This window comes from Sarcophilus harrisii, chromosome 4 (assembly GCF_902635505.1).
Source record: "Sarcophilus harrisii chromosome 4, mSarHar1.11, whole genome shotgun sequence".
NCBI lineage: Eukaryota > Metazoa > Chordata > Mammalia > Dasyuromorphia > Dasyuridae > Sarcophilus > Sarcophilus harrisii.
Genome location: NC_045429.1, coordinates 456,984,367 through 457,011,393, shown reverse-complemented (window position 1 = coordinate 457,011,393; position 27,027 = coordinate 456,984,367). Strand labels below are relative to the sequence as shown.

The following is a 27,027-nucleotide window of genomic DNA, read 5'->3' as shown; positions in this document are numbered from 1 at the left end:
ATATAAATGTATCTTTACTACAAGTATCTTTGCTTCAAGTAGAACAGTTTGTTACAACCCCTGACTTCTAAGGAAGGCTGACACACTCCCAAAGGGAGATGAGAGCAGAACCAGACAGTATCAGCAGATTCCCTCTGGGCTGAAGGATCTCCCACCTCACTGAGAGTTTCCCCACTGTCTGTGGCCCTCTACACCTTTGTTATGGGAGCAACCTGCTAGTGACTGCTAGGGATGTGATTCTGACAAGCAGATCTTTACAAAAACAGAATATGCCTTAAAACAGATATTATAAGGAAAAATTATATCAGAAATGCTAATCCCTTCCTTCACAGGTGATAATGTAAGGTAAATAATAATCAAAACAGAAACTGAAATAGCGAAATGATAAATATGTCAGTCAAGGGGCAGATTTGGAACAGGAACAGCTTCAAAGACAAGAGTAAAAGTGAGTTGATATTCCAAGATTTCTGGCGTACACACTAAAGCAGGCAGCCAAAGGATAATTTCTCAAAAACTGTATACTAATAAAATGTTAAAAAAAAAAAATGAATAGAATATTTTTTTAGAACTGAAAACTAAGAAAGCAAGCACAATGGAGAAAATATTGAAAATCAGACAAATCAATACATTAGAAATCAGACTAAAAACGTTGTAAAAACCAAAATCAAATTTCCGATGGAAAGACCATGGTACTCCATCACCACTTCTTTACAAATATGGTGGACCCTCCAGTGTGCAACATTGCATACAATGTCAGATTTTTCATGTGTTGGATTTGGAGGGGATGAAAAAGGTACAGGCTGAGAAATGCAGGTGACATATTAATCAAAAAGGAGCACAATGAATTACTTTAGAAAGGACAGATGTTTCTCCTATTGAGTTGCCAGAATCATATGAATTCTCTGCTGGCAGTGAAGGGTAGCACCTGTTTGAAGTCTATTTCAACAAATTCTGTTTCTTCCCAGTATGAATTTTCTGATGAGTAATAAGGTTAGAACTCCTACTAAAGCCTTTCCCACATTCATTACATGCAAAGGGTTTCTCTTTTATATGGGTTCTCTAGTGGATAATGAGGTTTGCTTTCTGGCTACAAGCTTTCTTATACTCCTGACATTCAAAGAGTTTCTCTCCATTATGAATTCTTTGATGACAAGTGAGTATTACTTGGTAGCTGAAGGCTTCCCTACACTTATTAAATATAAAGGGTTTCTCTCCAGTGTGAGTTGCCTGATGACTTCGGGTGAAGACATTTCTACATTCATTATATTCATTACATTCAAAGTTTTTCTGCTGTATGACTTTGCTGATGTTTAATAAGACTTGCTCTCTGGGAAAAGCCTTTCCCACACTCATTACATACAAAAGGTTTTTCTCCCGTATGAACTCTCTGATGACAAGTGAGATGGTCCCTCCGGCTAAAGCCTTTTCCACATTCCTTACATACAAATGGTTTCTCTCCAGTGTGAGTTCTGTGATGTACAATGAGGTATACCCTCCGACTGAAGGCTTTTCCACATTCATTACATTCAAAGGGTTTCTCTCCAGTATGAACTCCTTGATGACAAATGAGGTATCCTCTCTGGCTGAAGCCTTTCCCACATTCATTACAAACAAAGCGTTTCTCTCCAATATGAATTCTCTGATGATCAATGAGGTATTTCATGGTGATGAAGGCTTGCCCACATATGTTACATTCAAAAGGTTTCTCTCCCGTGTGAGTGCTCTGATGAGTAATGAGGTTTACCATCTGGGTGAAGACTTTTCCACATTCATTACATTCAAAGAGTTTTTCTCCTGTATGACTTTGCTGATGTTTAATAAGACTTGCTCTCTTGGAAAAGTCTTTCCCACACTCATTACATATAAAGGGTTTTTCTCCCGTATGAACTCTCTGATGACAAGTGAGATGGTCACTCCGGCTAAAGCCTTTCCCACATTCCTTACATACAAATGGTTTCTCTCCAGTATGAGTTCTCTGGTGTCCAATAAGGGTTCCCCTAAAGCGGAATGCTTTCCCACACTCATTACATTCAAAGGGTTTCTCTTTGGTATGAGTTCGGAGATGGATAATAAGGGTTCCCCTGTGACTAAAGCTTTTCATACATTCATGGCAAGCAAAAGGTTTCTCTCCTGTATGAGTTCTCTGATGAGAAATAAGATTTGCCCTATTAATGAAGCTTTTTCCACATTCATTACATGGAAAAGATTTCTCCCCTGTATGAATTTTATGATGAGCAATCAGGTTTCCTCTATGGCTGAAGTTTTTTCCACATTCATTACAAACAAAAGGTTTCTCTCCAGTATGAGTTCTCTGATGTGCAATCAAGTTTTCCCTCCTTCCAAAAGGTTTACCACATTCATCACATTTAAAGGGTTTCAATTCAGCATGATTTATCTTAAGTTCAGTCAAGCTTCCTTTTTTGAAATAGTCTTTTCCACATTTGTTATATTTATAATGACTGTCTCCTATGGGACTTCTCTGATTTTCAGTAAGATCTGATTGTCTAAATTCATGTAGATTTTCTCTAGCATCTATTCTATGAAACTTAAATAATCCGGAGCGATACCTGAAAGGTTTCTTGTCTTTGACATACTTAGAAAAGTTCTTCTCTAAAGAAATTGTGTTATAAGTAATTAGGCTCGAAAAATCTCTCAAGCTCTTTCCAATTGTCTTATATTTATCTGGATTTTTCTCCATAGTTTCAACAAAGACTGGCTCAAGACTGAAGCTCTTCCCAATTGACATACACTGAGGCACATTCCCATTACTCAAAGTCGTTCTGGGAATGGTCCCTTCTCTGGATGGGCTCTTCATTTTCTCTAAATTCATATCATGTTCCCTGGCTTCGTTCATGTTGCAATGCCAGGCCATGCCCTTTGGGAGCCTCTTCTCACAGGATGTCCCCAGGCAAATGCTCTGCACCATGTTTACGTTCTTGGCTTGAAACCTAGTGTCTTCACTAAAGGAATCTGAAAGAAACCAATAAAAGCGTCAGCAGCCATCCTTTGCTGTGTTGAGACAAAACAGTCTTCCCTATAAGAAATGTTCATTTCCATCTCTCCAGACAAGAATAATGCTCACTCTGCATCATGGATAGCAGGACCGCTTTCAGGAACGAGTCCAAGGAAAGACTTGTAAGAAATATTACAGGGAACTAAGGGGCCCTGAATAAAATACGTGACATTCCAAGGCAGTGAATATACTAACATGATGACATCACATACTAAATTAAAAACAGATATCTTTTATGACAAAAGAATGAAAAGCCAAAAGGAATGCCCAAGGTCAGTTAAGAGAATTATCCAATGACAAAGTCAATGCATTTGGAATTCAGGCAGACAAAAGGTATACACCTGAAGACTGAGCACTTGGTTTTCTAAAAACTTATGAAAAAACATGTGACCACTAGATTTTTAGGAAACTCTATTTTTAACGAAGTTTACTGATTACCAAGTTGGGGAGGGAGGTGGTCAATATAAAATTCAATTCATTCAAACTTTGTACCGTCAATCTACAATGAGGTTTTGTTGTTGTTTAGGCTTTTCACTTAGGTCCAACTGTTCATGACCCCTTATGAGGGTTTTCCATTTCCTTCTCCAGCTCATTTTACAGATAAAGAAATTGAGGCAAGCAGGACCAAGTGACTTGCCCAGGATCACACAGCTAGTGTGAGGTGAGATTTGAACTCAAGAACATGACTCTTCCTGATTTCAAGCCTGGCCCTCTATTCTCTGTGCCACCTTCTTAACTCTAAAATAAGATTTTGACAGGATTATTTTTAAAGCACTCAAAAACACATAACATAGCAGGAAATGAATTTGGTTTCCTTAAGATTTTTCTGGGGGAAAAAAACATTTTTAAATGAAAAAATAGAAATATGATATAGTGAAAATTAAGAAACTCCTTAAGGACATCACTATATAGTGAATAATATTTCTTTTTCATAAAGACTTTATCAATAAATCAAATTAAAATATATATGGCAGTCTAATAAAAATTGTGATTATATAAATAAAAGTCAAAGTTGAAAGAGAGCCCAGCAGGACAGTGGAGCAAACAGAAGCTAGGACATTGTCTGAGCTCTCCCATTTCCCTCAGAATCAATGGTACATCAAGCCTTGGAATAGATTTTGGAGTGACAAAACCCACAAACATTCAGAGGGAAACAATTTTCCAGCTTAAGATATTTTGGAATGACTACAGGAAAGAACTGTCTCATTTCGGGAACGGGTGCAGGGTAGGGAGGGGATGCACCCCTGCACAGGCACTGTGTGGAGAATCTGGTGGGAGGCTTTAGCCAAAGCACAGCATTGGTCCCTCCCTCGTGTCTCAGGGGGCCAGGGGTTCATCATGCCATATGTGAGACCTAACCCAACCATAGAAGGTAAGTTGTGAGCCTGAGAATCCTGGCCAAAGAGACAGCTTGGCTATGTCAACCAAGCACGGAAGGAAAACCTGCAGCACCGCAGGCCCCAGAATGGAAATCAGCGAGAGGCCCTTGTCCCCTTGCAAAGGAAGCTTGGGACCATCTCCTTTAGGCCTGAGGAAAATACTCAACTTTTAAAAAAAATGATCAAAAAAGCACAAAAACACCCTGACCACAGAAAGGTACTCTGGTGACAGAGAAGACCAGAACACAAATCCAGAAGATGATCGCAATGACAAAGGGCCTACATGGGAAGCTTCCAGGGGGAAGATGAGCTGCTCTCAAACTCAAAAGGTTCTCTTGGAATATCTCAAAAAAGATTTTAAACTTCACTAAGAAAAATAGAAGAAAAATTGGGAAAAGAAATGAGAGCTATGCAGGAGAATTGTGAAAAAAAAAAAAAAATTCAAGAGCTGACTACTGACAATTCCGCAAGTGACTGATTCTTTTTGTGGGGGAGGCAGATGATCATGCCCTCAAAACACATTAGCAAAAGCTACATGAAAACTGTTCAAATTTTTCATAATTGTAATGACTGAAATGAAAAAGAAGCTCTCAGACACAAGCTCCCACCGATGAAATCCACTGAGATGTATTCAGTGAGTGCTGCTGGTGGTTCTGTGGAAAACCAGACACTGTGATCTACAATTGCCAGAATGAAGCAAAAGTGTAATTCTTCTGTAAAAAAGCAGAGATAAACCATAAAATCTGTACATCAGTTCTTCTTCATGAGGGTAGAGATACTGTGAGAAAGGATCCGGGACCACTGAGGCAACCCCACATTCTGATGGTGATTCACTTGTTTCTCAGGTGCTTCTGGCCCTCCCTGACCCCATCTGAAGTTTTCTTGGCAAAGACACTGGAGTGGTTTGCCAATTCCTTCAACCCATTTCATAGATGAAGAAACTAAGACCTGGAGAGGTTAATGGACTCACCAAAAGTCATGAAGGTAACAGTGATCAGCAGTGGAATCTGGACTCTCCCTGTCCTATGGAGGACTGAATATGGATCATGATGTAGTATTTTCACCTTTTTGGTTGTTGTTTGCTTGTTTGTTTTTCTATCACTTTTTTTCCCCTTTTGATCTGATTATTTTTGTGCAGCATGATAAATGCTGAAATATGTTTAGAAGAATTACACGTTTAAGACATTGAATTACTTGCTGTGTGTGGCAAGGGAGTGGATTGAAGGGAGGGAAAATAATTTGGAACACTAGATTTTGCAAGAGTCAATGTTGAAAACTATATTTGCATTTATTTTGAAAATAAAAAGTGAGTATTGAAAAAAAAAAAGAAAGAAGTCTCAACATATTAAATCCATAGGTTGAAATACATAAGAAATGTAAGAGACAATTGTCAAGTTCTCCATTTAGGTAAAGAAACTTATTCCATGATTATAAAATGGGAGAGGAAAGGTTCTATGGCTAGAGAACAACTCATCTTTAAAAGATGCAGGGATTTTAGGACCTTCAGTGTAAGTAAAGGAAAGAATACAGCAGTACATCTGGACAATAAAAAGCACTTTGAAGCTATCCTTAGGAAGGCCTAGAGTCTAGGCGACTTAGTACCACACAAGACTCAGCAACTATCACTAGGATGAGGGGGAAATTTAAAATTCCTCCACTTTGGAACCAGATTCCCAAATCCAAAAGGCATTAGCTTACAATTAAGAATAACATTACTTTGCAAAGTTAAATAAAATCCAACAGGGGAAAAAGGACCTCTAATGAAATAAAGGATTTTTAAGTACTCCTGATTAAAATCAGAATCGAATTAACATTATGAAATGCAATCACAAGAGACAAAAGAAATTGAGAACAGTAAATGCATTGGAGCCTAAAGTAAGGGACTAGATGATAATGACATGATTATATTCTACTAGAGAAAAAAGATTTTAAGGCCTCTTTAGAGTCTTAATGTCTTCAAATATAATAGGGAAGGTTATATATGTGATATAGAGAAGTTAGAGGAAGAGTGTTTTTGTGTTCATAAGGGAAGAAAGAAAAGGGAGGGAAAAGGGAATTCAGTAGGTAGATATAAGGAAGAAAATATATCACCAAGGAAATAAAAAAAAAAAAAAAAAACAAAGGAAAGAAATAAAGGTAATGATTAATTAGAAATAATAAGTTAGCCATGGAAGAGCAAATCTTGAAGCTGAAGCTGAAATACTCTGGCCACATGAAGAGAAGATGAAATCACTAGATCGTGTCATGGAAAGAAAAACTTAGAAAGACTTGTAGAGGATAGTGGAGGATAGAAGGGCCTAGTTTTCTATGGTCCATGGGGTCACAAGGAATCATATATAAGAATGAATGAACAAAAAGTAGGTTTTGATCAATTATATGTCAACAAAATGGATGATGATTTCACTGAAACAGATAACAGTCAACCAAGGACTGTTTATTCCTGGTTTATTCAACCAAGGAATAAAGAATTTAATAAAGAGTAATAGAGAATTGAAATAACTCATTCTCAGAAAAATAAAGTTATAAAGTAACGTAAATAAATTTATATTTATATATATATTTATATTTATAATGTAAATAAGGTTATAAAGTAAGTTTGACTGAACTTCCAATGAAAAAGCTCTAGGGAAGATAAACCTATGAGAGATTTCTACCAAACATTCAAAGAATAACTGCTTCCATTACATAAGGTAGGAAAACACTTCTGTGACCTAAATCTACTTTTAAAAACCAAACAGACAAAAAGAGCTCATGATACACTGGAGTCCCTAATGAATACTGGCACAAAGATTTAAATTAGCAAGTGAGCTACAGCAGCACATCAAGGAGAGGATACACGACTAAGTGAAATTTATGCAATGAACGACAGACAAGATTAATGTTTTAGGGAAAATATTCATATGACTGGCCAAATTAACATCAAAAGACAAAAATTAAATAAATAAATAAAACACAAATGAACAAGAGGCATTAAGAAAACTGTTTAAATTCTCCAAATTTCTAAAGACAAATGACGGTTTCTCTGAAATAGAATGTCAAATGCACAAAAGTAACAAAAAATATAAACCAAATACAGGAGAACTATGACCAGCGGGCTACCACAATACAGACACAAGCAGCCAAGCTCTCCTGCCTTGGATCCAGGGATGGCATCACCATATTGGACAAGACAGAGAATGAAGCAGAGGGGCCGCCTCCCAGCATCTGCCTGCTCTTCACCCACCTTGATGAGACCCGCTGGAATCTCTGTTCTCGGGACTCCAGGCTCCTTCTTGCTTCTCCAACAGGGAGATCACATCCAGTCTGGAAACAGGAATCCCTGCACACAGGGACAAAACATCCAGAACTTAATTACTCAGGGACAAGCAGGTGGGGAGGATGCCCAGAGGGCTCTGAAGCTCTCAGCTCTGTCTCCCCAGGAAGCAGGGGCCCCGACCCTAGGTCCACTTTCCCTCCCTTCTATGCTGTCTGTCCCAGACATGCTCAGTGGGGGACAAGCTCTTCAACCAAGGGCATCTTCAATCTACCCAAGAGCATTTCCTTCCCCACTGGGACTTTCCTGCTCAGATTACTCCCAGATCCTTCCCAGAAGACTTGCAAGTTGTCAAGGCTTTGAGACAACCACAACAGTGCTGCCCTCAAGGGGGAGACCCAGAAGCCCTCACCATGCTCAGACTCCAGCCTCCACCTGGACTCGGGGCTGAGCTCCATTGAGGGCAGATGTGGAGAGTGGGCAGGTTGGGCTGCCTGGAGGAAGCTGCAAAGCCTCTCAAAGGCCCAGCTCCCCCTGGCTGTGCCCTGACTCTAGCATCCAGTCACAACTGCACCAGGGGTGGAGAGCAGGGCACACTAGGTCCTCAGGGATTGAAGAGAAGGTGAAAAATAGGAACAAGCTCATTGGGGGAGCTTTGGACACCAGCCTCCGTGTGCTTCCCAGAACAAGACACCCCATCTGCCCATCAGATACGGCCCTTTCAGGGGCTCTCTCTCACCCCTGGACTTGTCAGTTCCCTCAGTGTCTCGTGGCTTCCTTCCCTGCTAAAATCCCACCTCCTGCCAAAGCCAGTCCCCCATCCCTTTAACTCTAGGGCCTTTCCTCTGGATTATCCCCAGTTGTCTCTGCCACGTCTTCTTTGTCCCTAAGCAGTTTGCATGTTGTCCCCTCCCATGTGACAGGCCAGCAGCTGCATTCTGTGCTAGGGGAGGAAGGCCGATCCCTGGCTCTCCATCACTGTGGGTCAGGCTGTGGAGGAGACACTGGGCAGGCCACAAAATACGCTTCCACTGAGTGAACCTCAGGGACAGAGGAGAGAACCAGGATAAAGACTAGGACACATGACCTTTGGGGAATGGGGTACAACTGGCTGGAGGGACCACTGGGCTCCCCATGTAGGGGGGACACTTCTAGGCACAAAGTGCAGACAGAAGTCAGAAGGTGCTGTATGTACGAGGAACCTCAGGGAGGTCACTCCCGGACCCATGGAAGACAGGCTGAAATGTGTGAGAAAAGCCCAGAAGGGCAGGGGGATCCCATGTGAGGGGAGGGAAGGAGGCTTTGGCTCTGAAGAGAGGCCCAGAGAGACAGTCACCCCAGAGGCCCCTCCCTCTCAGACACAAGGGGGCAGGGCTTGCACCAGGACAGGCAGCCGGCAAGGTCTTTGTCCAACTCAGCTCTGCCCTCCCCATGGGGACAGCCGTGCTTACCCACAGAAACCAGGTTCTGGAAGTTCTCCAGCATCACGTCCCTGTGCAGGGCCCTCTGGGCCGGCTCCAGGATGCTCCATTCCTCCCAGGTGAAGTCCACGGCCACGTCCCGGAAGGTCACCGGCTCCTGAATCAGACACAAGCCTGCTGAGCCCCAGACCGAGCCTGCCCCGGTGTCCTGCTCTCCTCCTTGTGGGGGCCTCGGGAGCCTACATACACCGGGTTACCTGTGGTCCCCCCGAAAACCCTCTCCAAGAACCCCAGGGGCCCTGTGCCCTTTCCTCCTGGAGCCCCAAACCTGCCATGAGAATGAGCCTCAAACCTCCCAGAAGAATGAGCCGGCATCTGACCCCTGAGCACAAAACCAACACTGGCAATCACAGTCCAAATATGGTCGCCCAGTAGTGCCCTGATTGATCCGTCTCCATTACTGACCAAGAAGGAGGGCCCAGGGCCAGGGCCTCACTCGGCCTTTGTGTCCCTGCTGACCCGAGCCGGAGGAGAGAAGGGGGCGGGAGGAGCTGGGACTCACCTCAAAGCGGGCCATGAGGAAGCCGGAAGTCAGGCCCTCCTTGGCCTCCATCTGCTGCTGGGGAAGAGCAGGGTCTTTACGGGGCTGAGCTGGAGGAGAAAGAAGCTGTGAGGGGCCCAGACCGGCTCTGCTGGGAGCTCCTGGACAAGTATCCCCCCAGCCCCTCTGGGAGCTCGAGAGTGGGGGAGCCCTCTCACAGAAGGGCGGGTCTGCTGAAGGTCTGGGGGCCTCCCCTGTCCTGGCCCCGCCCCGGGGACTTTCCGGCCTGGGCAGGGAGCCTGGCAGAGGGGGAGGAGGAGGACGGGAACCAGGCCCCTGGAGCCGGCACCGGGGAGACCCTGGCGGGGGGAGGAAGCAGGAGCCCCGATGGTGCCGTCCTGCTGAGGAGGTGACTCACTAAGGGCAGGGGAGAGCCAAGGGCCTTGGGGGGAAAGGGGAAGGATGTGGCAGGGCCGGGGGCACCCGCTGGGGTCTGTGCAGGCTGCAGAGACACCGAGGCAGGAAGGAAGCAATCCCGGCCAGGAGGAAGTGGGGGGGGGGGGGGGGGGAGAGACAGGGGAAACTGCTGCACACAGAGAGACAGACACAGACACACACACAGACAGTTGCTGCACATTTAAGATCTTTGGTGCTTTATACATTCCAGGACATTTTAACTTTTTAAAAGCTTTTCTTTTTTTCTTTTCTAAGAAACCAACGTCCGGAGTCACTGTTTGCACCACTTTGACTGTGACTTTCTGGGATTCCCGGCTGTGAAATGCATCCCCTCATGCCATATTCTCTCAGACTGGCGCCCCCTCCTGTTTCTGGGAGGGAGGAAAGCGGGGCCGGGCCCGGCCAGGAAAGGGTTCCTGAGGCTGCCCAGAGGATGCAGGAGGGACCAGAGAAGGACTGGGGAAGGAGGGGGCGGGGGGAGCCGAGCTAGGAGACAAAAGCCCCGTGGGGGAGGGGACGGGAGTAAGGAAGGGGGGGGGTCATGAGAGGGGTGAGGGCAAGAGCCAAGGGCGGAGGGAGGCTGCGGGAGATGAGGGGGCTGCGCACGCACGCACTCATAGGCGCCCTAACAAACCCTGACACACTCAGGAGCTCATGCACACCCCTGCGTGCCCCACACAGGATCCCAGGACTAGGGCCCAGCAGTTAGGTCCGGGGCTTGCCTGCCCTCACTTTGCCTGTGGCTGCAATGGGTGGAGCTGGCCAGGCGCGTGCGCACTGTCGCGACTGAAGCCAGGACCCCCTCCTGTCTGTGGCTCATACAGTGACAGCCGAAGCTGCGCGTGCGCAATTGCGCCTATGATATGGGGGTACCAGGAACTAGGTGACGAGTGGGCGGAGTTAAAGAAGCGCCTGCGCGGTATCCCGTCCTCACTGACCTAAACAGCTCTGGAAGCGAGCCTAAGGTGGGGGAATAGGAGGGCGGGGAGAGAGGAGCAGGTGCCGCACGCGCTCCCTCAAACTGTCCCCCCAGCTCACCTTGGTGCCTCCGACGGAACAGGAAGCAGGAAACCGCGAGCGAGGAGCCCGTTCGACGCCGGCTTTACCTTCTCCGGGTCAGGGAGTCAGAGGTGCTTTCGGAAAGGCGGAAGTAGCATTACCCTGATACATTAAACTAGGCGGCAAGTGGGATAGCCTATGGAACCGCAGCCCGGCCATCCCCAAAGCCTTCTGGGAAGTAGAGTGCGGAAAAGGAAGGTCCCGTCCTGCGCGCGCGTAAGAGTTGCTGACTTAGACTACAGCTCCCAGGAGACATTGCGACCCTCACCCCCCCCCCCTTTTTTTTAAAGGCTGGAAGGTTTTGCGTCTGTGCTCTGGACAAAAGCTTGTGGAGCTTCCATTCTTTTCCTGGAGTTTGATTTCACCGGGTACTAGCCCCGTTCTGTGGTCCCTTGGGTCCTTCCTCCACAGTGACCGCTTTGCCTGGTCCTTATGTAACAGATAGTTGGATGATTCCGTGTCCCGCTCCTCCCGCACCATGTCCCTGCCTCCCCAGGTTCCGTTCTCGGGGATCGTTTGTAGCGGGAGCGGGACCGAGGAGAAGAGTTCCTGCCCTCAGCTCTTTAGTGGCACCGGGTCTCCCTGGCTGCCACCATCAAGTGCCCTGAGCCTTTTCCTTCTAGGTCCGCTGCCCCGCCCCCATTGTACTGGGTGACCTAGAGGAGAAGATGTGTCGCTGTCCATGGTAGACACCGGAAAAGCGGTGGGGCTCGCTCAAGGGCCCCCTGGGGACTTATTTCAGGGCAGCCAGGAGGAAACCCCTCTGGGATTCCAAAAGAAATCCTGCTTGAACCTGGGCACAAGATTTCCCCTGTCCGCCCCAGCGGCGCCCTGGGAGTAGGGGGCTCCCCCATAGACAGGGTGCAAGAGCCGAGTCTTCCCCTGGTTTCTAACGCCCAGCTTTCCTGCCCTTTCTGGGGGCTCCTGGGCATTGCCGGTGGGCGGGAGTGGGGGGAGGGGTTTCCAGATTCCTTCTCTCATTGTTGTGAAAAGGTCACAGACTAATCCAAAAATGATTTGTAGACTGGTTTGAGTATTTTCAATACCTTTTAGGTATTAAAATTTATTTAATTAAAATTAAATTAATTAGGTCTCATTCTAGCAGCCCGGCTTTCCTCCCTCCCAGAAACAGGAGGGGGCGCCGTACCTTTTAAGTTCAGAAATAGGGGGTAGGGAAGACCCGGGGAGAACACGGAGCCCGACCACGCTGGAGAACAAACTGGCTTGTGCCTCGTGTCCAAGTGAGCAGTTGCATGGTGGGTAATGTCTCTCTTGGATATGCTACAAGGCATATGGAGAACTGGTATATTTTTCTAATAAAATTTTTCCAAGGGAAGAAATTAAAGGAGGAAATATAATAATGAAAATTAAATAGGGCTAGAGTTAGAATTGGGAAAAAAAATTAAAATCATAAACAGAGTGTACTGAACATCCAAATGCAGTTTAACACTTAGTAGCTTGAACTGTTCCAAATGTATTCCTGAAGAGATAATAAAGAAATCATTAATTAGACTATCTAAAAGCAGTGATTAAAAAAAAAAAGAACCCAAAACACAAGACAGATATTATATTTTAAAAAATTAAAAATGATAACTGCCCAGAAGTAAAAATGAAAGCAGAAAAAAATCCAGAAACTGCAAAATGAAAAGAAGGAACATCCTGGCCACAGTCCAGTTCTGTTAAAGAAAAAAATACCACTAAGTATCCCAAAGTAAGAGATCATACAAATACCACACAAGAAATAGTAGCTACCACTATAATGAGGAGGAAATTTTGGGATACAAGATTCCAAAAACCAAAAGATATTGGCTTACAAGTAAGATTAAAGTGTTACCTTGCAAAATTCAATAAAATCCAACAGGGGGAAAATGAAAGAAGTTTTTTAAGTATTCCTGATGAAAAGATAAGAAATCTGCCAGGACAGAGTAGCCAACACTGCTGTAGATTCTTCCGCATAGATTCTCCCCCAGGTCTGGGCTGCCCGCACTGGCATCTGTGCTTGGCCTGCCTTACACATGCCCAATTGAAACAGATCTTTCTGACCATCTTTGAGATTATCTTCTGCTGATAATTTGTTACACTCCCAATATTTGTGGATTCTTCCAGCCCAGAGCTAATTCAGAGACTGAATTTGCTAATTAGTGTGAGGGATGTGGGAGAAAATCAGAAAGAAGAGTGTGTCCTCTCCACCATGTTGGCTCCTCCAATATATGTTAAATGAGGTAAAAATAAATGTAAATCCAATATAGGCATATATATTTATACAATTATCTTGCTGCACAAGAGGAATCAGATCAAAAGCGGAAAAATGAGAAAGAAAATAAAATTGAAGGAAACAATAACAAAATAATTGAAAATACTATGCTGTGATCCACATTCAGTTCCCACAGTTCTCTCTTTAGGTGTAGATGGCTCTCATTGTCATCAAATCATTGGAATTGACTTGAATTATCTCAATGTTGAGAAGAGCCAAGTCCATCAGAATTGATCATCATATAATCTTGCTGTTGCCATGTACAATGATCTCATGGTTCTATTCATTTCACTCAGCATCAGTTCATGTAAGTCTCCTCAGGCCTCTCTGAAATCCTCCTGCTGATTATTTCTTATGAAAGATAACATTCTGTAACACTCGTACAACATCCAAGGTTGTTTTTGTTAATATCCAATTAGTTGTTCTCCCACTATTTTCCACATCTCTGGCTCTAATTTTCTTCTTAGAAAGCCAAGGAGAGGTGCACACGATTAGTAACTGATCAACATGATAACTGTCAGTTACCAACAAACCTTGCTTCTCTATTGAGGTAAGTCTTCCTACTTTCCTCAGGAAGGAGGCTCTTTTGTTACTATTTGCCCCATTTTGGCAGAAAAAAAGTGACTACTTTAGCCCTCACTGAATCTTCCCACTTGCCTATTTTTACACTTTTCCTGTTGGTGGATCACCGGGACTCCTCCACTGATCAGTGTGCATCAAGCTGCTGTGTACCCTACTTTCTAGGGCCCCATGTTTAGGTGACAAATGTACTTTCCAGAATGATGAGGCAGGAACCCACATGGTCAAATATGGAGTCTGTTTATTTCAAATTCTCTCAACCTTCAATACTTTAGTATCACTGAGCATGTGCTAAATATAAGCACCTTGCTATTATTATGTAAATACATCCTTACTGCAAGTATCTCTGTTTCAAGTAAAACAGGGGTTGTCATGCCTCCTGACTTCTAAGGAAGGCTGAGATGCCCCCAAAGGGAAGATGAGAGCAGAACCAAACATTGTCAGATTCCCTCTGGGATGAAAGGTCTCTCATATCACCAAGAGTTACCCCACTGTCTGTGGCCCTCTATAGCTTTGTTACGGGAGCAACCTGCTAGTGGATGCTGGGGATTTGATTGTGACCAGCAGAATAGATCCTTTCATGTGACAGAATGATAACAATATAATGGCACTGAGAGGCAGTTGTATTCTCTGACCTCTCTCTGCTTCCCTCTAATTTATTTCATTCCCAAGCACAAGCAACAAATAATATCAAAATCACTTTAAAGATCTAATTTTCAGAAAATAATTTTAAGAGAACACAGGTTTTAAAAAGTCCATGTATGTACACATACATATATATACTTATAAGCAAATATACAAAAGTATGTATACCATAATCTGTGTATCACAGGTTAAGTTTTCAAAACATACTGGAAGGGAAGAAAATTAATAAACTGATAAAAGCAAAGAAAAATTTATTTTTAAAAATGTGCAAAAAGCAAACTTAAGTTGGGGACATGGGAAAGAGGGCAGGTTCTTAACTTGTCAACTTCAGATTGGAAAGAGAGGGTTCAAAAAATTGGAAGAAACAGATATCAAAATAACAAAAGTAAAGAAGAAACCGCATTAAAATAATAACCCACAAATCTACAGGACTGATCAATGGGAATAATGAGAATGAAAAGATAGAATACAATTGCATCTAAATAGTTTAATAAAAATTAATCCTCGGGATAAAGTACTGTCTTAAAAGAGGGGGATTTTAAAAGCCTAACAACATAAATTTGTATATCAATGGACTATATTGGAGGTATCAAACAACCGATTCATAACATTCTATCATGCAGCTCAAACCAGATTAAAACATAATTGGGAAAATATAGCAATACAAATAAAAAACATAACATAGATAACATTAATTTTTTATTACAGTTTTTTATTTACAAGATATATGCTTAGGCAATTTTTCAACACTGATAATAGCAAAACCTTTTGTTCCAATTTTTCGCCTCCTTTCCCCCACCCCCTCTCCCAGAGGGCAGGTAGACCAATACATGTTAAATATGGATAACATTACATTTTAAAACTAGGTCAGTAGGCATTCCACATGGACCCTTATGCATAGATTAGTGGCCCCTATTTGTATGTGGATAGAATAGGACTAAACTAAATCTAACAAAATGAAAAAGTCAGAACAGCTAAGAAAACAAAGCTCCATAATCCAGCAGGTGTGTTTCACACAGAAATAAAATGAGAGGTTAGACTAAAAGCTATTCTGTATTAAGTGAACTTAAAAAGCAATCATGCTGCTACATTAAGTAAAAACACAAATTCACAATCCCAAGAGATAAATAAGGAAATGTCAATATGCTTAAAAGAACTATAAACAAAAAAATCAAAGTAGTTAGTAAACATATGCACCAAAAATTAACAGAATGGCAAGACACAGATAGAAACACAATAAATGATAAGAACAAAATAAATGATAGGAGATTAAGCTTCCTCTCAGAATTGAACAAATTGATAGGAAGATTAAGAAAATAAACTACAGAATTAAGCAAACAGATGGAGAATTTAGAACTAAAAGATTTATAGTTTCTATATGTATGTCAAATATATACATGTGTATTATAATACACAATGAATGTGCCATATTTCTAAGCACTAAATAATCTTTTAAAAAACACTATGCCTTAAAACAGAGCTATTGTAAGGAAATTAAAAATATATACATATAACAGAAATGCTAATCCCATCCTTCACAGATGATAATATAAATTGAATAATATTTTAGAGAGCAGCACAAAAGTTAGTTTTAAAGGGAAACTGAAATAGTGAAATGTTAAATATGCCAGTCAAAGAACAGACTTTAGAAACAGGAATAGCTTTAAAGGTAATTGTAAAAGGAAGTCAGTATTCCAAAATTTCTGGTATACATCTAAAGCAGGCATCAAAAGGATAAATTATTGCTCAAAAACCATATACTAATAAAATGTAAAATAACAATGAATAGAATACTGTTTTTTTTAAACTGAAAATTAAGAAAACACGCACAATGGAGAAAATATTGAAAATCAGAAAAAGACTAAAGAAGTTAGAAAAACCAAAATCAAATTCCGAGGAAAGACCATGGTACCCCATTACCACTTCTTTACAAATATGGTGGACTCTCCAGTGTGCAAAAATACAATGTCAGTTTTTTCATGTGTTGGATTTGGAGGGGATGAAAAAGGCACAGGTTGAGAAATGCAGGTGACATGTTAACCAAAAAGAAGCACAATGAATTACTTTAGAAAGGACAGATGTTTCTCCTCTTGAGTTGCCAGAACCATATGAATTCTCTGGTGGCAGTGAAGGGGTAGTTCCTAAGTGAAGTCTATTTCAACAAATTCTGTTTCTTTCCATTATGAATATTCTGATGAGTAATAAGGTTAGAACTCCTACTAAAGTCTTTTCCACATTCATTACATGCAAAAGGTTTCTCTTTTATATGGGTTTTCTGGCGGAAGACAAGGTTTGCTTTGCGCCTAAAAGCTTTCCCACACTCCTGACACTCAGAGGGATTCTCTCCATGATGAGTTCTTTGATGACACCCGAGTGCTACTCCATAGCTGAAGGCTTTCCCATATTCATTACATATAAAGGGTTTCTCTCCAGTGTGAGTTCTTTGATGGTTAGTGAGGGAGTCCCTATGGCTAAAAGATTTCCCACATTCATTGCAAACCAAGGGTTTCTCTCCTGTATGAGTTCGCTGGTGGTTAAAAAGACTTGCTTTCTGGGTAAAGGCTCTCCCACACTCATTACATATAAAGGGTTTCTCTCCAGTGTGATTTCTTTGATGAATAATAAGGTACGACCTCCGGGTGAAGACTTTTCCACATTCATTACATTCAAAGTGTTTTTCTCTTGTATGATTTTGCTGATGTTTAATAAGACTTGCTCTCTGGGAAAAGGCTTTCCCACACTCATTACATACAAAGGGTTTCTCTCCAGTATGAACTCTCTGATGAGAAGTGAGATGGTCCCTCCGGCTAAAGCCTTTCCCACATTCCTTACATACAAATGGTTTCTCTCCAGTGTGAGTTCTCTGATGTACAATAAGGCGAGCTCTCCGGGTGAAGGCTTTTCCACATTCATGACATTCAAAGGGTTTTTCTCCAGTGTGAACTCCTTGATGACAAATGAGGTATCCTCTCTGGCCAAAGCCTTTCCCACATTCATTACATTTAAAAGGTTTCTCTCCAGTATGAATTCTCTGATGATCGAAGAGATATGTCTTAGTGGTGAAGACTTTCCCACATATGTTACATGCAAAAGGTTTCTCGCCAGTGTGAGTTCTCTGGTGTCGAATAAGGCTTCTGCTAAAGCGGAATGCTTTCCCACACTCATTACATTCAAATGGTTTCTCTGTGGTATGAGTCCGGCGATGGGCAATGAGGTTTCCCCTGTGACGAAAGCTTTTCATACATTCATGGCATGTAAATGGTTTCTCTCCTGTATGAGTTCTCTGATGAGAAATAAGATTTGCCCTATGAATGAAGCTTTTTCCACATTCATCACATGGAAAAGATTTCTCCCCTGTGTGAGTATTATGATGAGCAATCAGGCTTCCCCTGTGGCGGAAGCTTTTTCCACATTCATTACATGCAAAAGGTTTTTCCCCTGTATGAATTTTATGATGAGCAATCAGGTTTCCCCTATGGCAGAAGCTTTTTCCACATTCATTACAAACAAAAGGTTTCTCTCCAGTATGAGTTCTCTTATGTGCAATCAGGTTTTCCCTCCTACCAAAAGGTTTACCACATTCATCACATTTAAAGGGTTTCACTTCAGCATGATTTATCTTAAGTTCAATCAAGCTTCCTTTTTTGACATTGTCTTTTCTATACTTATTATATTTATAATGACCATCTCCTATGGGACGTCTCTGATTTTCAGTAAGATTAGATCTTCTAAATACTGTTCCACATTCACTCTGTTCATGTAGATTTCCTTTAGCATCTTTTCTATGAAACTTAAATAATCCTGAGCGATACCTGAAAGGTTTCTTGCCTTTGACATACTTGGAAAAGTTCTTCTCTAAAGAAAATGTATTATAAGTAATTAGGCTCGAAAAACCTCTCAAGCTCTTTCCAATTGTCTTATATTTATCCGGACTTTTCTCCATAGTTCCAACAAAGACTGGCCCAAGCCTGAAGCTCTTCCCAATTGCCATACACTGAGGCACATTCCCATTACTCAAAGTCGTTCTGGGAATGGTCCCTTCTCTGGATGGGCTCTTCTCTTTCTCTAAATTCATATCACATTCCCTGGCTTCATTCATGTTGCAATGCCAGGCCATGCCCTTTGGGAGCCTCTTCTCACAGGATGTCCCCAGGCAAATGCTCTGCACCATGTTTACGTTCTTGGCTTGAAACCTAGTGTCTTCTACCAAAGGAATCTGAAAGAAACCAATAAAAGCGTCAGCAGCCATCCTTTGCTGTGTTGAGACAAAACAGTCTTCCCTATAAGAAATGTTCATTTCCATCTCTCCAGACAAGCATAATGCTCACTCTGCATCACGGATAGCAGGACCGCTTTCAGGAACAAGTCCAAGGAAAGACTTGTAAGAAATATTACAGGGAACTAAGGGGCCCTGAACAAAATACGTGACATTCCTAAGTAGTAAAGGTACTTACATGATGACATCACATACTAATTTCTACCAAACATTCAAAGAATAACTGCTTCCATTATATAAGATGGGAAAACACTTCTGTGACCTAAATCTACTTTTAATAACCAAGCAGAAGAGTTCATGAAATACTGGAGTCCCTAATGAATACTGCCACAAAGATGTTAAATATTAGCAAATGAGCCAGAGCAACACATTAAAGAGAGCATACATGACGACTAAGTGAAATTTATGCTATAAACGACAGACAAGATTAATGTTTTAGGAAAAGTATTCATATGACTGGCCAAATTAACATCAAAAGACATAAAAATTAAATAAATAAATAAACACAAATGAGCAAGAGGAATTAAGAAAACTGTTTAAACTCTCCAAATTCAGAGTAGTTTGGAACTATGCTCAAAAAGTTATCAAACTGTGCATACCCTTTGATCCAGCAGTGTTACTACTGGGATTATATCCCAAAGAGATTATAAAGAAGGAAAGGGACCTGTATGTGCACGAATGTTTGTGGCAGCCCTTTTGTAGTGGTAGAAACTGAAACTGAATGGATGTCCATCAGTTGAGAATGGCTGAATAAATTGTGGTATATGAAAATTATGGAATATTACTGTTCTGTAAGAAATGACCATCAGGATGATTTCGAAAGGCCTGAGAGACTTACATGAACTGATGCTGAGGAAATGAGCAGGACCAGGAGATCATTATATACTTAACAATCAATACTAGATGATGACTCAGTTCTGATGGATCAGGCCATCTCAGCAACGAGATCAACCAAATCATTTCTAATGGAGCAGTAATGAACTGAACTAGCTATGCCTCAGAAAAGAACTCTGGGAGATGACTAAAACCATTACATTAAATTCCCAATCCCTATATTGATGCACACATGCATTTTTGATTTCCTTCACAAGATAATTGTACAATAATTCAGAGTCTGATTCTTTTTGTACAGCAAAATAATGTTTTGGTCATGTATACTTATTGTGTATCTAAGTTATATTTTAATATGTTTAACATCTACTGGTCATCCTACCATCTGGGGGAGGGGGGGGGGTAAGAGGTGAAAAATTGGAACAAGAGGTTTGGCAATTGTTAATGCTGTAAAGTTACCCATGTATATATCCTGCAAATAAAAGGCTATTAAATAAAAAAATAAAATTAAAAAAAAAATAAACTCTCCAAATTCCTAAAAAAGGCAAATGATGGTTTCTCTGAAATAGAATGTCAAATGCACAAAAGTAACAAAAGTATAAAACCAAATACAGGAGAGCCATGACCAGAGGGCTACCACAATGCAGACACAAGCAGCCAAGCTTGGCTCCAAGGACGGCACCACCATATTGGACAGGACAGAGAACGAGGCAGAGGGGGCTGCCTCCTAGCATCTGCTTGCTCTTCACCCACCTTGATGAGACCCACTGGAGTCTCTGTTCTTGGTACTCCAGGCTCTTTCTTGCTTTTCCAACAGGGAGATCACATCCAGTCTGGAAACAGGAATCCCTGCACACAGGGACAGAACATCCAGAACTTAATTACTCAGGGATAAGCAGATGGGGAGGATGCCCAGAAGGCTCTGAAGCTCTCAGCTCTGTCTCCCCATGTGGCAGGGTCCCCGACCCTAGGTCCACTTTCCCTCCCATCTGTGCTGTCTGTCCCAGACACGCTCAATGGGAGGCAAGCTCTTCATCCAAGGGCATCTTCAATCTAGCCAAGAGCATTTCCTTCCCCATTGTGACTTTCCTGCTCAGATTACTCCCAGATCCTTCCCAGAAGACTCGCAAGTTGTCAAGGCTCTGAGACAACCACAACAGTGTTGCCTTCGAGAAGGAGACCCAGAAGCCCTCACCATGCTCAGACTCTGGCCTCCACCTGGACTCAGGGCTGAGCTCCACTGAGGGCAGATGTGGAGAATGGGCAGGCCACAAAATAGGCCTCACTGAGCGAACCTCAGAGACACAGAATGGAGAGAACCAGGATAAAGAATAGGAAACAGGACCTTTGGGGGATGAGGCGCAATCGGTTTGGGGGACCATTGGGCTCCCATGTAGGGGGAACACTTCTAGGTGCACAAGCTGCAGACAGGAGTCAGAAGGTGCTGCATGTACAAGGAACCCCAGGGAGGTCACCCCTGGACCCATGGAAGACAGACTGAAATATGTGGGAAAAGGCCAGAAGGGCAGGGGGACCTCACATGGGGGGGGGGGGCTTTGGCTGCTGAAGAGAGGCCCAGAGGGACAGTCATCCCAGGGCCCCCCCCTCCCTCTCAGGCACAAAGGGACTGGAGCTTGTCCCAGGGCAAGCAGCCAGCAAGCTCTCTGTCCCACTCAGCTCTGCCCTCCCCAAGGGGCCGCCGTGCTTACCCACAGAGACCAGGTTTTGGAAGGTCTCCAGCATCACGTCCCTGTGCAGGGCCCTCTGGGCCGGCTCCAGGACCCTCCACTCTTCCCAGGTGAAGTCCACGGCCACTTCCCAGAAGGTCACCGGCTCCTGAATCAGACACAAGCCTGCTGAGCCCCAGACCGAGCCTGCCTCGGTGTCCTGATCTCCTACTTGTGGGGGCCTCGGGAGCCGGCACACACAGGATTACCTGTGGTCCCCCAACAACCCTCTCCAAGAACCCCCGGGGCCCTGGGCCCTTTCCTCCTGACGCCCCAAACCTCCCAGGAGAATGAGCCGGCATTTGACCCCTGAACCCAACACTAACACTAGCAATCACAGTCCAAGTATGGACGCCCAGTAGTGCCCTGACTGATCCATCTCCATTACTGACCAAGAGGGAGGGCCCAGGGCCGGGGCCAGGCTCACTCAGCCTTTGTGTCCCTGCTGACTCTTTGTGACTCTGCAGCCTGTGGGGAGGGGGTCACTGAAGACGGAGGAGGGTGCCTCACAACATGGCTCAGCACCGTTCACTAAGAAAGGCTGACGTCACCTTGGCTTCTGGTTCTTTCTGCTGGGATCCTGAGGTATGAGGTCTCCCAAGCAGGAGGAGAGAAAGGGAGGCAGGAGGGGAGAAGGGGTGGGAGGAGCTGGGACTCACCTGAAAGGGAGCCATGAGGAAGCCAGAAGTCGGGCCCTCCTTGGCCTCCATCTGCTGCTGGGGAAGAGCAGGGTCTTTACGGGGCTGAGCTGGAGGAGAAAGAAGTTGTGAGGGGCCCAGACTGGCTCTGCCGGGAGCTCCTGGACAAGGGCCCCCTCCTCCCCTCCAGCCCCTCTGGGAGCTCAAGAGTGAGGGAGCCCTCTCACAGAAGGGCGGGTCTGCTGAAGGTCAGGGGGCCTCCCCTGTCCTGGCCCCACCCCGGGGCTTTCCGGCCTGGGCAGGGAGCCTGGCAGAGGGGGAGCAGGAAGACGGGGAACAGGCCCCTGGAGCCGGCACGGGGGAGACCCTGGCGGAGGGGAAGGAAGCAGGAGCCCCGATGGTGCCGTCCTGCTGAGGAGGTGACTCACTAAGGGCAGGGGAGAGCCAAGGGCCTTGGGGGGAAAGGGGAAGGATGTGGCAGGGCCGGGGGCACCCGCTGGGGTCTGTGCAGGCTGCGGAGACACCGAGGCAGGAAGGAAGCAATCCCGGCCCGGAGGAAGGGGGGGGCGGGGGGGACACAGGAAAAACTGCTGCACATTAGGCACAGATAGACAGACACACACAGACACAGTTGCTGCCAAAGGAGACGCAAGTTTAAGATCTTTGGTGCTTTATACATTCCAGGAAATTGTAAGTTTTTCAAAGCTTTTATTTTTTTCTTTTCTAACAAACCAACGTCCGGAGCCACTGTTGGCACCACTTTGCCTGTGACTTCCTGGGATTCCCGGCTGTGAAACACATCACCTCATGGAATATTCTCCCAGACGGGGCCCCCTCGGGCCTGGAGACCCGGTCCCGGCCCAGGCTGGAAGCGCAGGGGCCCCGGGGCCCTCAGGCTGCCGCTGCTCTGGGCAGGGTCTCGGCCCCGACCTCCCCGATGCCCCCTGAGCCCCTCCCCCCCTCCCCGCCACGGCTGCCCCGGCCCCAGGGGCTCCCCTGTCGCTCAGGCCGGATGCGCTTTAGCCCTCGGGTGACCCCCGCGCATCCGCCTCCCCGGGAGCCCCTCTGGGCTCGGGCAAGTTTCTCATCAAACTTTTCAGGGCAAATTGAAGAAAATCAGCACAAACACCAGCGGAGGAGAGAGAGGTCCGTCCGCCTCCGGCCGAGCCTGGCTCCTGCACGGGGAACCACCCCCCGGGCTTCGGAACAGATTCTTCTTTCTCACAATAATCAAGAACAAGCCCCCAGGGAGCCGCGAGTCAGAGCACGCCCCAAGCCTGGGCCGCCAGTCCTCCCACCAGTGTCCTTGGGGGGGCGGGTCTCAAAGCGCTGCCAGAGCTACCAGCGGGGGCCAAGTACCCGCCTCCCCCTGGGACACACAGAGCCCGGGAAGAGCAGCGCCCCCTGGAGCCCGGGCTCCCGCAGCCCAAACCCCACAGTGACCAGCAGGGCGGCGACTGTGGCAGGGGTTGTCATCAAAGACCCAGTGGGGGCCTGATAACATGGCTCTGCCCCATCCACTAAGAAAGGCTGACGTCACCTCGGCCTCTGGCCCTTCTCTCTGCCGGGACCCCCCCGGGGGGAGGGGCAGGGAGGCTGCGGGAGATGAGGGGGCTGCGCGCGCACTCACAGGCGCCCTAATAAACCCTGACACACTCAGGAGCTCTTGCACACCCACTGTGTGCGCGGCAACTCTGCCCCACGCAGGGTCCCAGGACTAGGGCAAAGCAGTTAGGTCCGGGGCTTGCCTGCCCTCACTCTGCCTGTGGCTGCAATGGGTGGAGCTGGCCAGGCGCGTGTGCACAGTGGCGACTGAAGCCAGGACCCCCTCCTGTCTGTGGCTCATACAGTGACAGCCGAAGCTGCGCGTGCGCAATTGCGCAAAGAAGACAATGACACGAGGAACTAGGTGACGAGTGGGCGGAGTTAAAGAAGCGCCTGCGCGGTATCCCGTCCTCACTGACCTAAACAGCTCTGGAAGCGAGCCTAAGGTGGGGGATAGGAGGGCGGGGAGAGCGGGAGCAGGTGCCGCACGCGCTCCCTCAAACTGTCCCCCCAGCTCACCTTGGTGCCTCCGACGGAACAGGAGGCAGGAAACCGCGAGCGAGGAGCCGGTTCGACGCCGGCTTTACCTTCTCCGGGTCAGGGAGTCAGAGGTGCTTTCGGAAAGGCGGAAGTAGCATTACCCTGATACATTAAACTAGGCGGCAAGCGGGATAGCCTATGGAACCGCAGCCCGGCCATCCCCAAAGCCTTCTGGGAAGTAGAGTGCGGAAAAGGAAGGTCCCGTCCTGCGCGCGCGTAAGAGTTGCTGACTTAGACTACAGCTCCCAGGAGACATTGCGACCCTCCGCCCCCTTTTCTTTTAAATGCCCAAAAGCTTTGAGTCTGCACACTGACAAAGTCTTGGGGAGCTTCCATTCTTTTCCTGGAGTTTGATTTCACCGGGTACTAGCCCCGTTCTGTGGTCCCTTGGGTCCTTCCTCCACAGTGACCGCTTTGTCCGGTCCTTATGTAACAGATAGTTGGATGATTCCGTGTCCCGCTCCTCCCGCACCATGTCCCTGCCTCCCCAGGTTCCGTTCTGGGGGATCGTTTGTAGCGGGAGCGGGACCGAGGAGAAGAGTTCCTGCCCCCAGCTCTTTAAGTGGCACCGGGTCTCCCTGGCTGCCACCATCAAGTGCCCTGAGCCTTTTCCTTCTAGGTCCGCTGCCCCGCCCCCATTGTACTGGGTGACCTAGAGGAGAAGATGTGTCGCTGTCCATGGTAGACACCGGAAAAGCGGTGGGGCTCGCTCAAGGGCCCCCTGGGGACTTATTTCAGGGCAGCCAGGAGGAAACCCCTCTGGGATTCCAAAAGAAATCCTGCTTGAACCTGGGCACAAGATTTCCCCTGTCCGCCCCAGCGGCGCCCTGGGAGTAGGGGGCTCCTCCATAGACAGGGTGCAAGAGCCGAGTCTTCCCCTGGTTTATAACTAGTCAAGTTGAGATAGGAAAGAGAGGGGACAGAAAAGGGGAACAAATAGGTATTTGAATAAAAAAAGTAAGGAAAAACAGCCAGTAAAATCACTAACCCCACAAGTTTACAGAAGGGATTGCTCAATGGGAATAAGAAGAATGGAAAGAAAGAATACAATTGCATCAAAATGGTTTAATAAAAATTTGTCCTTGGCATAAAGTACTGACTTAAAAGTGGAGGAGTTTAAAAACCTAACCCATAAATTTGTATGTCAATGGACTAAATTGGAGGTTTTAGACAAGCAATCCATAACACTCCGTCATGTAGCCCAAACCCGATTAAAACATATTGAGGGGAAAATGTAGCAATATAAATAAAAAACATAACATAGATAACCTTACAGTTTAAAACTAAGTATGCACTCAACATGATCCTTATGTGTACAGGACTGGAACTCTGGAGAAGTATATTTGAAACAAAGTGTTAACTCAGTGGAATTGATGAGATAATGGTTTTCTAGTTCATATATACTTAATCCTTAGCATGGTGATGTAATGGTTCTCTAGTTCACACATACTCGGTGTGCTGTATTTAAGGGCTGAGAGGACTGGAAATGAGATATCCCATCTTTGACCATTCTCCTGGTGGCTCTCTTACCTCCTGAACTCCTCCACTCAGACCAAGACTGAGTCAGAGTATAACAGACACAGACTGAGAATAAAGACTTTAGACTCTATTCCTGACTATCCTCGTGGTGACTATCCTACTGAAACCAAGGCCCATCCTGAAGTCCTCCAGAAAGCTAGCCCAGACATTACATTTATATATAGATTAGTGGCCCTTGTTGTATGTGGGTAGGACAGGACTAAACTCAATCCAACAAAATGAAAATGTCAAAACAGTTAAGAAAATAAAGCCCCATAATCCAGCAAGTGTGTTCCACTCAGAATCAAAACGAGAGGCTAGACTAAAAGCTATTCTGCATTAAGTGAATTCAAAAACAATCATGCTGCTACATTAAGTAAAAATATATATTCACAATCCCAAGAGAAAAATAAGGAAATGTCACTATGCTTAAATGAACCATAAATAAAAAATCAATGTCCTTATTAAATAAATGCACTAAAGAGAAAAATTAACTGAATGGCAAGACACAGATAGGAACACAATAGATGGTAGGAGGTTAATATTCCTCTCAGAATTGAACAAATTGATAGGAAGATTAAAAAAAATTACAAAACTAAGAGAACAGATGGAAAATTTAGAGCTAAAATATTTATAGCTTTCATATGTATATCTAATGTATACACATTATATTAAAATATACAATGAATATGCAATATTTCTAAGCACCAACTAGTACCTTTGCAAAAACAGACTATGCCATAAAATACAGAGATATTGTAAGGAAATTAAATATATATACATATATATATATATCAGAAATGCTAATCACATCTTTCATAGATGATAAGTTAAATAATAATCAATTTGAAGACCACTGAAAAAGTTTTAAATGGAAACTGAAATAAATACTGAAATGTTAAATAATATGTGAGCAAACAGTAGATTGTAGAAACAGGAACAGCTTCAAATACAATGGTAAAAATGAGACAATGTTCCAAAATTTCTGGGATACAACTAAAGCCAGCATAAAGAGGATAAATTATTTCTCAAAAACCATATACTAATAAAAAGTAAAAAAAGGTAATTAATGAATAGAATGTGATTTTTTTAAAAACTGAAAACTAAGAAAACAAGCACAATGGAGAAAATGTTGATAGAAAAATCAATATATTAGAAATCTGTACCATCTGGACTAGCTCTCTGGAAGATCTTGGTACCAATTCGAGTCCTTGGTCTTAGAAGAGGAGTGATAAGGCAGGGACGCATGTACATAGTCAAATATGGTGTCCCTTTATTTCAAGTTTTCTCAGCCTTAAACACCTTAGTACAATCACATCACCACAGCACAATGAGCAGAAGACAAACTGCTC

At 44.6% G+C, this 27,027-nt stretch overlaps 2 protein-coding genes and 1 long non-coding RNA gene across 6 annotated transcripts; 1 reads left to right on the top strand and 2 right to left on the bottom strand.

The window, feature by feature from the left end:
* Positions 1 to 433: 433 nt before the first annotated feature.
* On the bottom strand, positions 434 to 24,220 carry LOC100930449 (gastrula zinc finger protein XlCGF57.1-like). Of its 4 annotated transcripts, none has more exons than XM_031968193.1 (5): positions 24,137 to 24,220; positions 22,094 to 22,182; positions 21,417 to 21,543; positions 20,461 to 20,556; positions 434 to 2,970 (listed from the first exon to the last, which is right to left on the bottom strand). In XM_031968193.1, exons 2-5 carry the CDS (start codon positions 22,142 to 22,144, stop codon positions 1,277 to 1,279), a joined length of 1,968 nt encoding a protein of 655 aa, XP_031824053.1. In that variant the 5' UTR covers positions 22,145 to 22,182; positions 24,137 to 24,220; the 3' UTR covers positions 434 to 1,276. The 4 variants fall into 4 exon arrangements, with proteins under 4 accessions (XP_031824053.1, XP_031824051.1, XP_031824052.1 ...); XM_031968191.1 differs by lacking the exons at positions 20,461 to 20,556; positions 21,417 to 21,543 and adding exons at positions 7,616 to 7,711; positions 9,097 to 9,223; XM_031968192.1 differs by lacking the exons at positions 20,461 to 20,556; positions 21,417 to 21,543; positions 22,094 to 22,182; positions 24,137 to 24,220 and adding exons at positions 7,616 to 7,711; positions 9,097 to 9,223; positions 9,629 to 9,717; positions 11,102 to 11,373.
* On the bottom strand, positions 16,445 to 18,798 carry LOC100930715 (zinc finger protein 260-like). The gene has a single exon (XM_023503947.2). The coding sequence runs from the start codon at positions 18,769 to 18,771 to the stop codon at positions 16,753 to 16,755; it is 2,019 nt and encodes a 672-aa protein (XP_023359715.2). The 5' UTR covers positions 18,772 to 18,798; the 3' UTR covers positions 16,445 to 16,752.
* LOC116423496 lies at positions 21,862 to 24,469 on the top strand. The gene is made up of 2 exons (XR_004234109.1): positions 21,862 to 22,019; positions 23,173 to 24,469. It is a non-coding gene; the product is annotated as an uncharacterized LOC116423496 (long non-coding RNA).
* Positions 24,470 to 27,027: the final 2,558 nt, after the last annotated feature.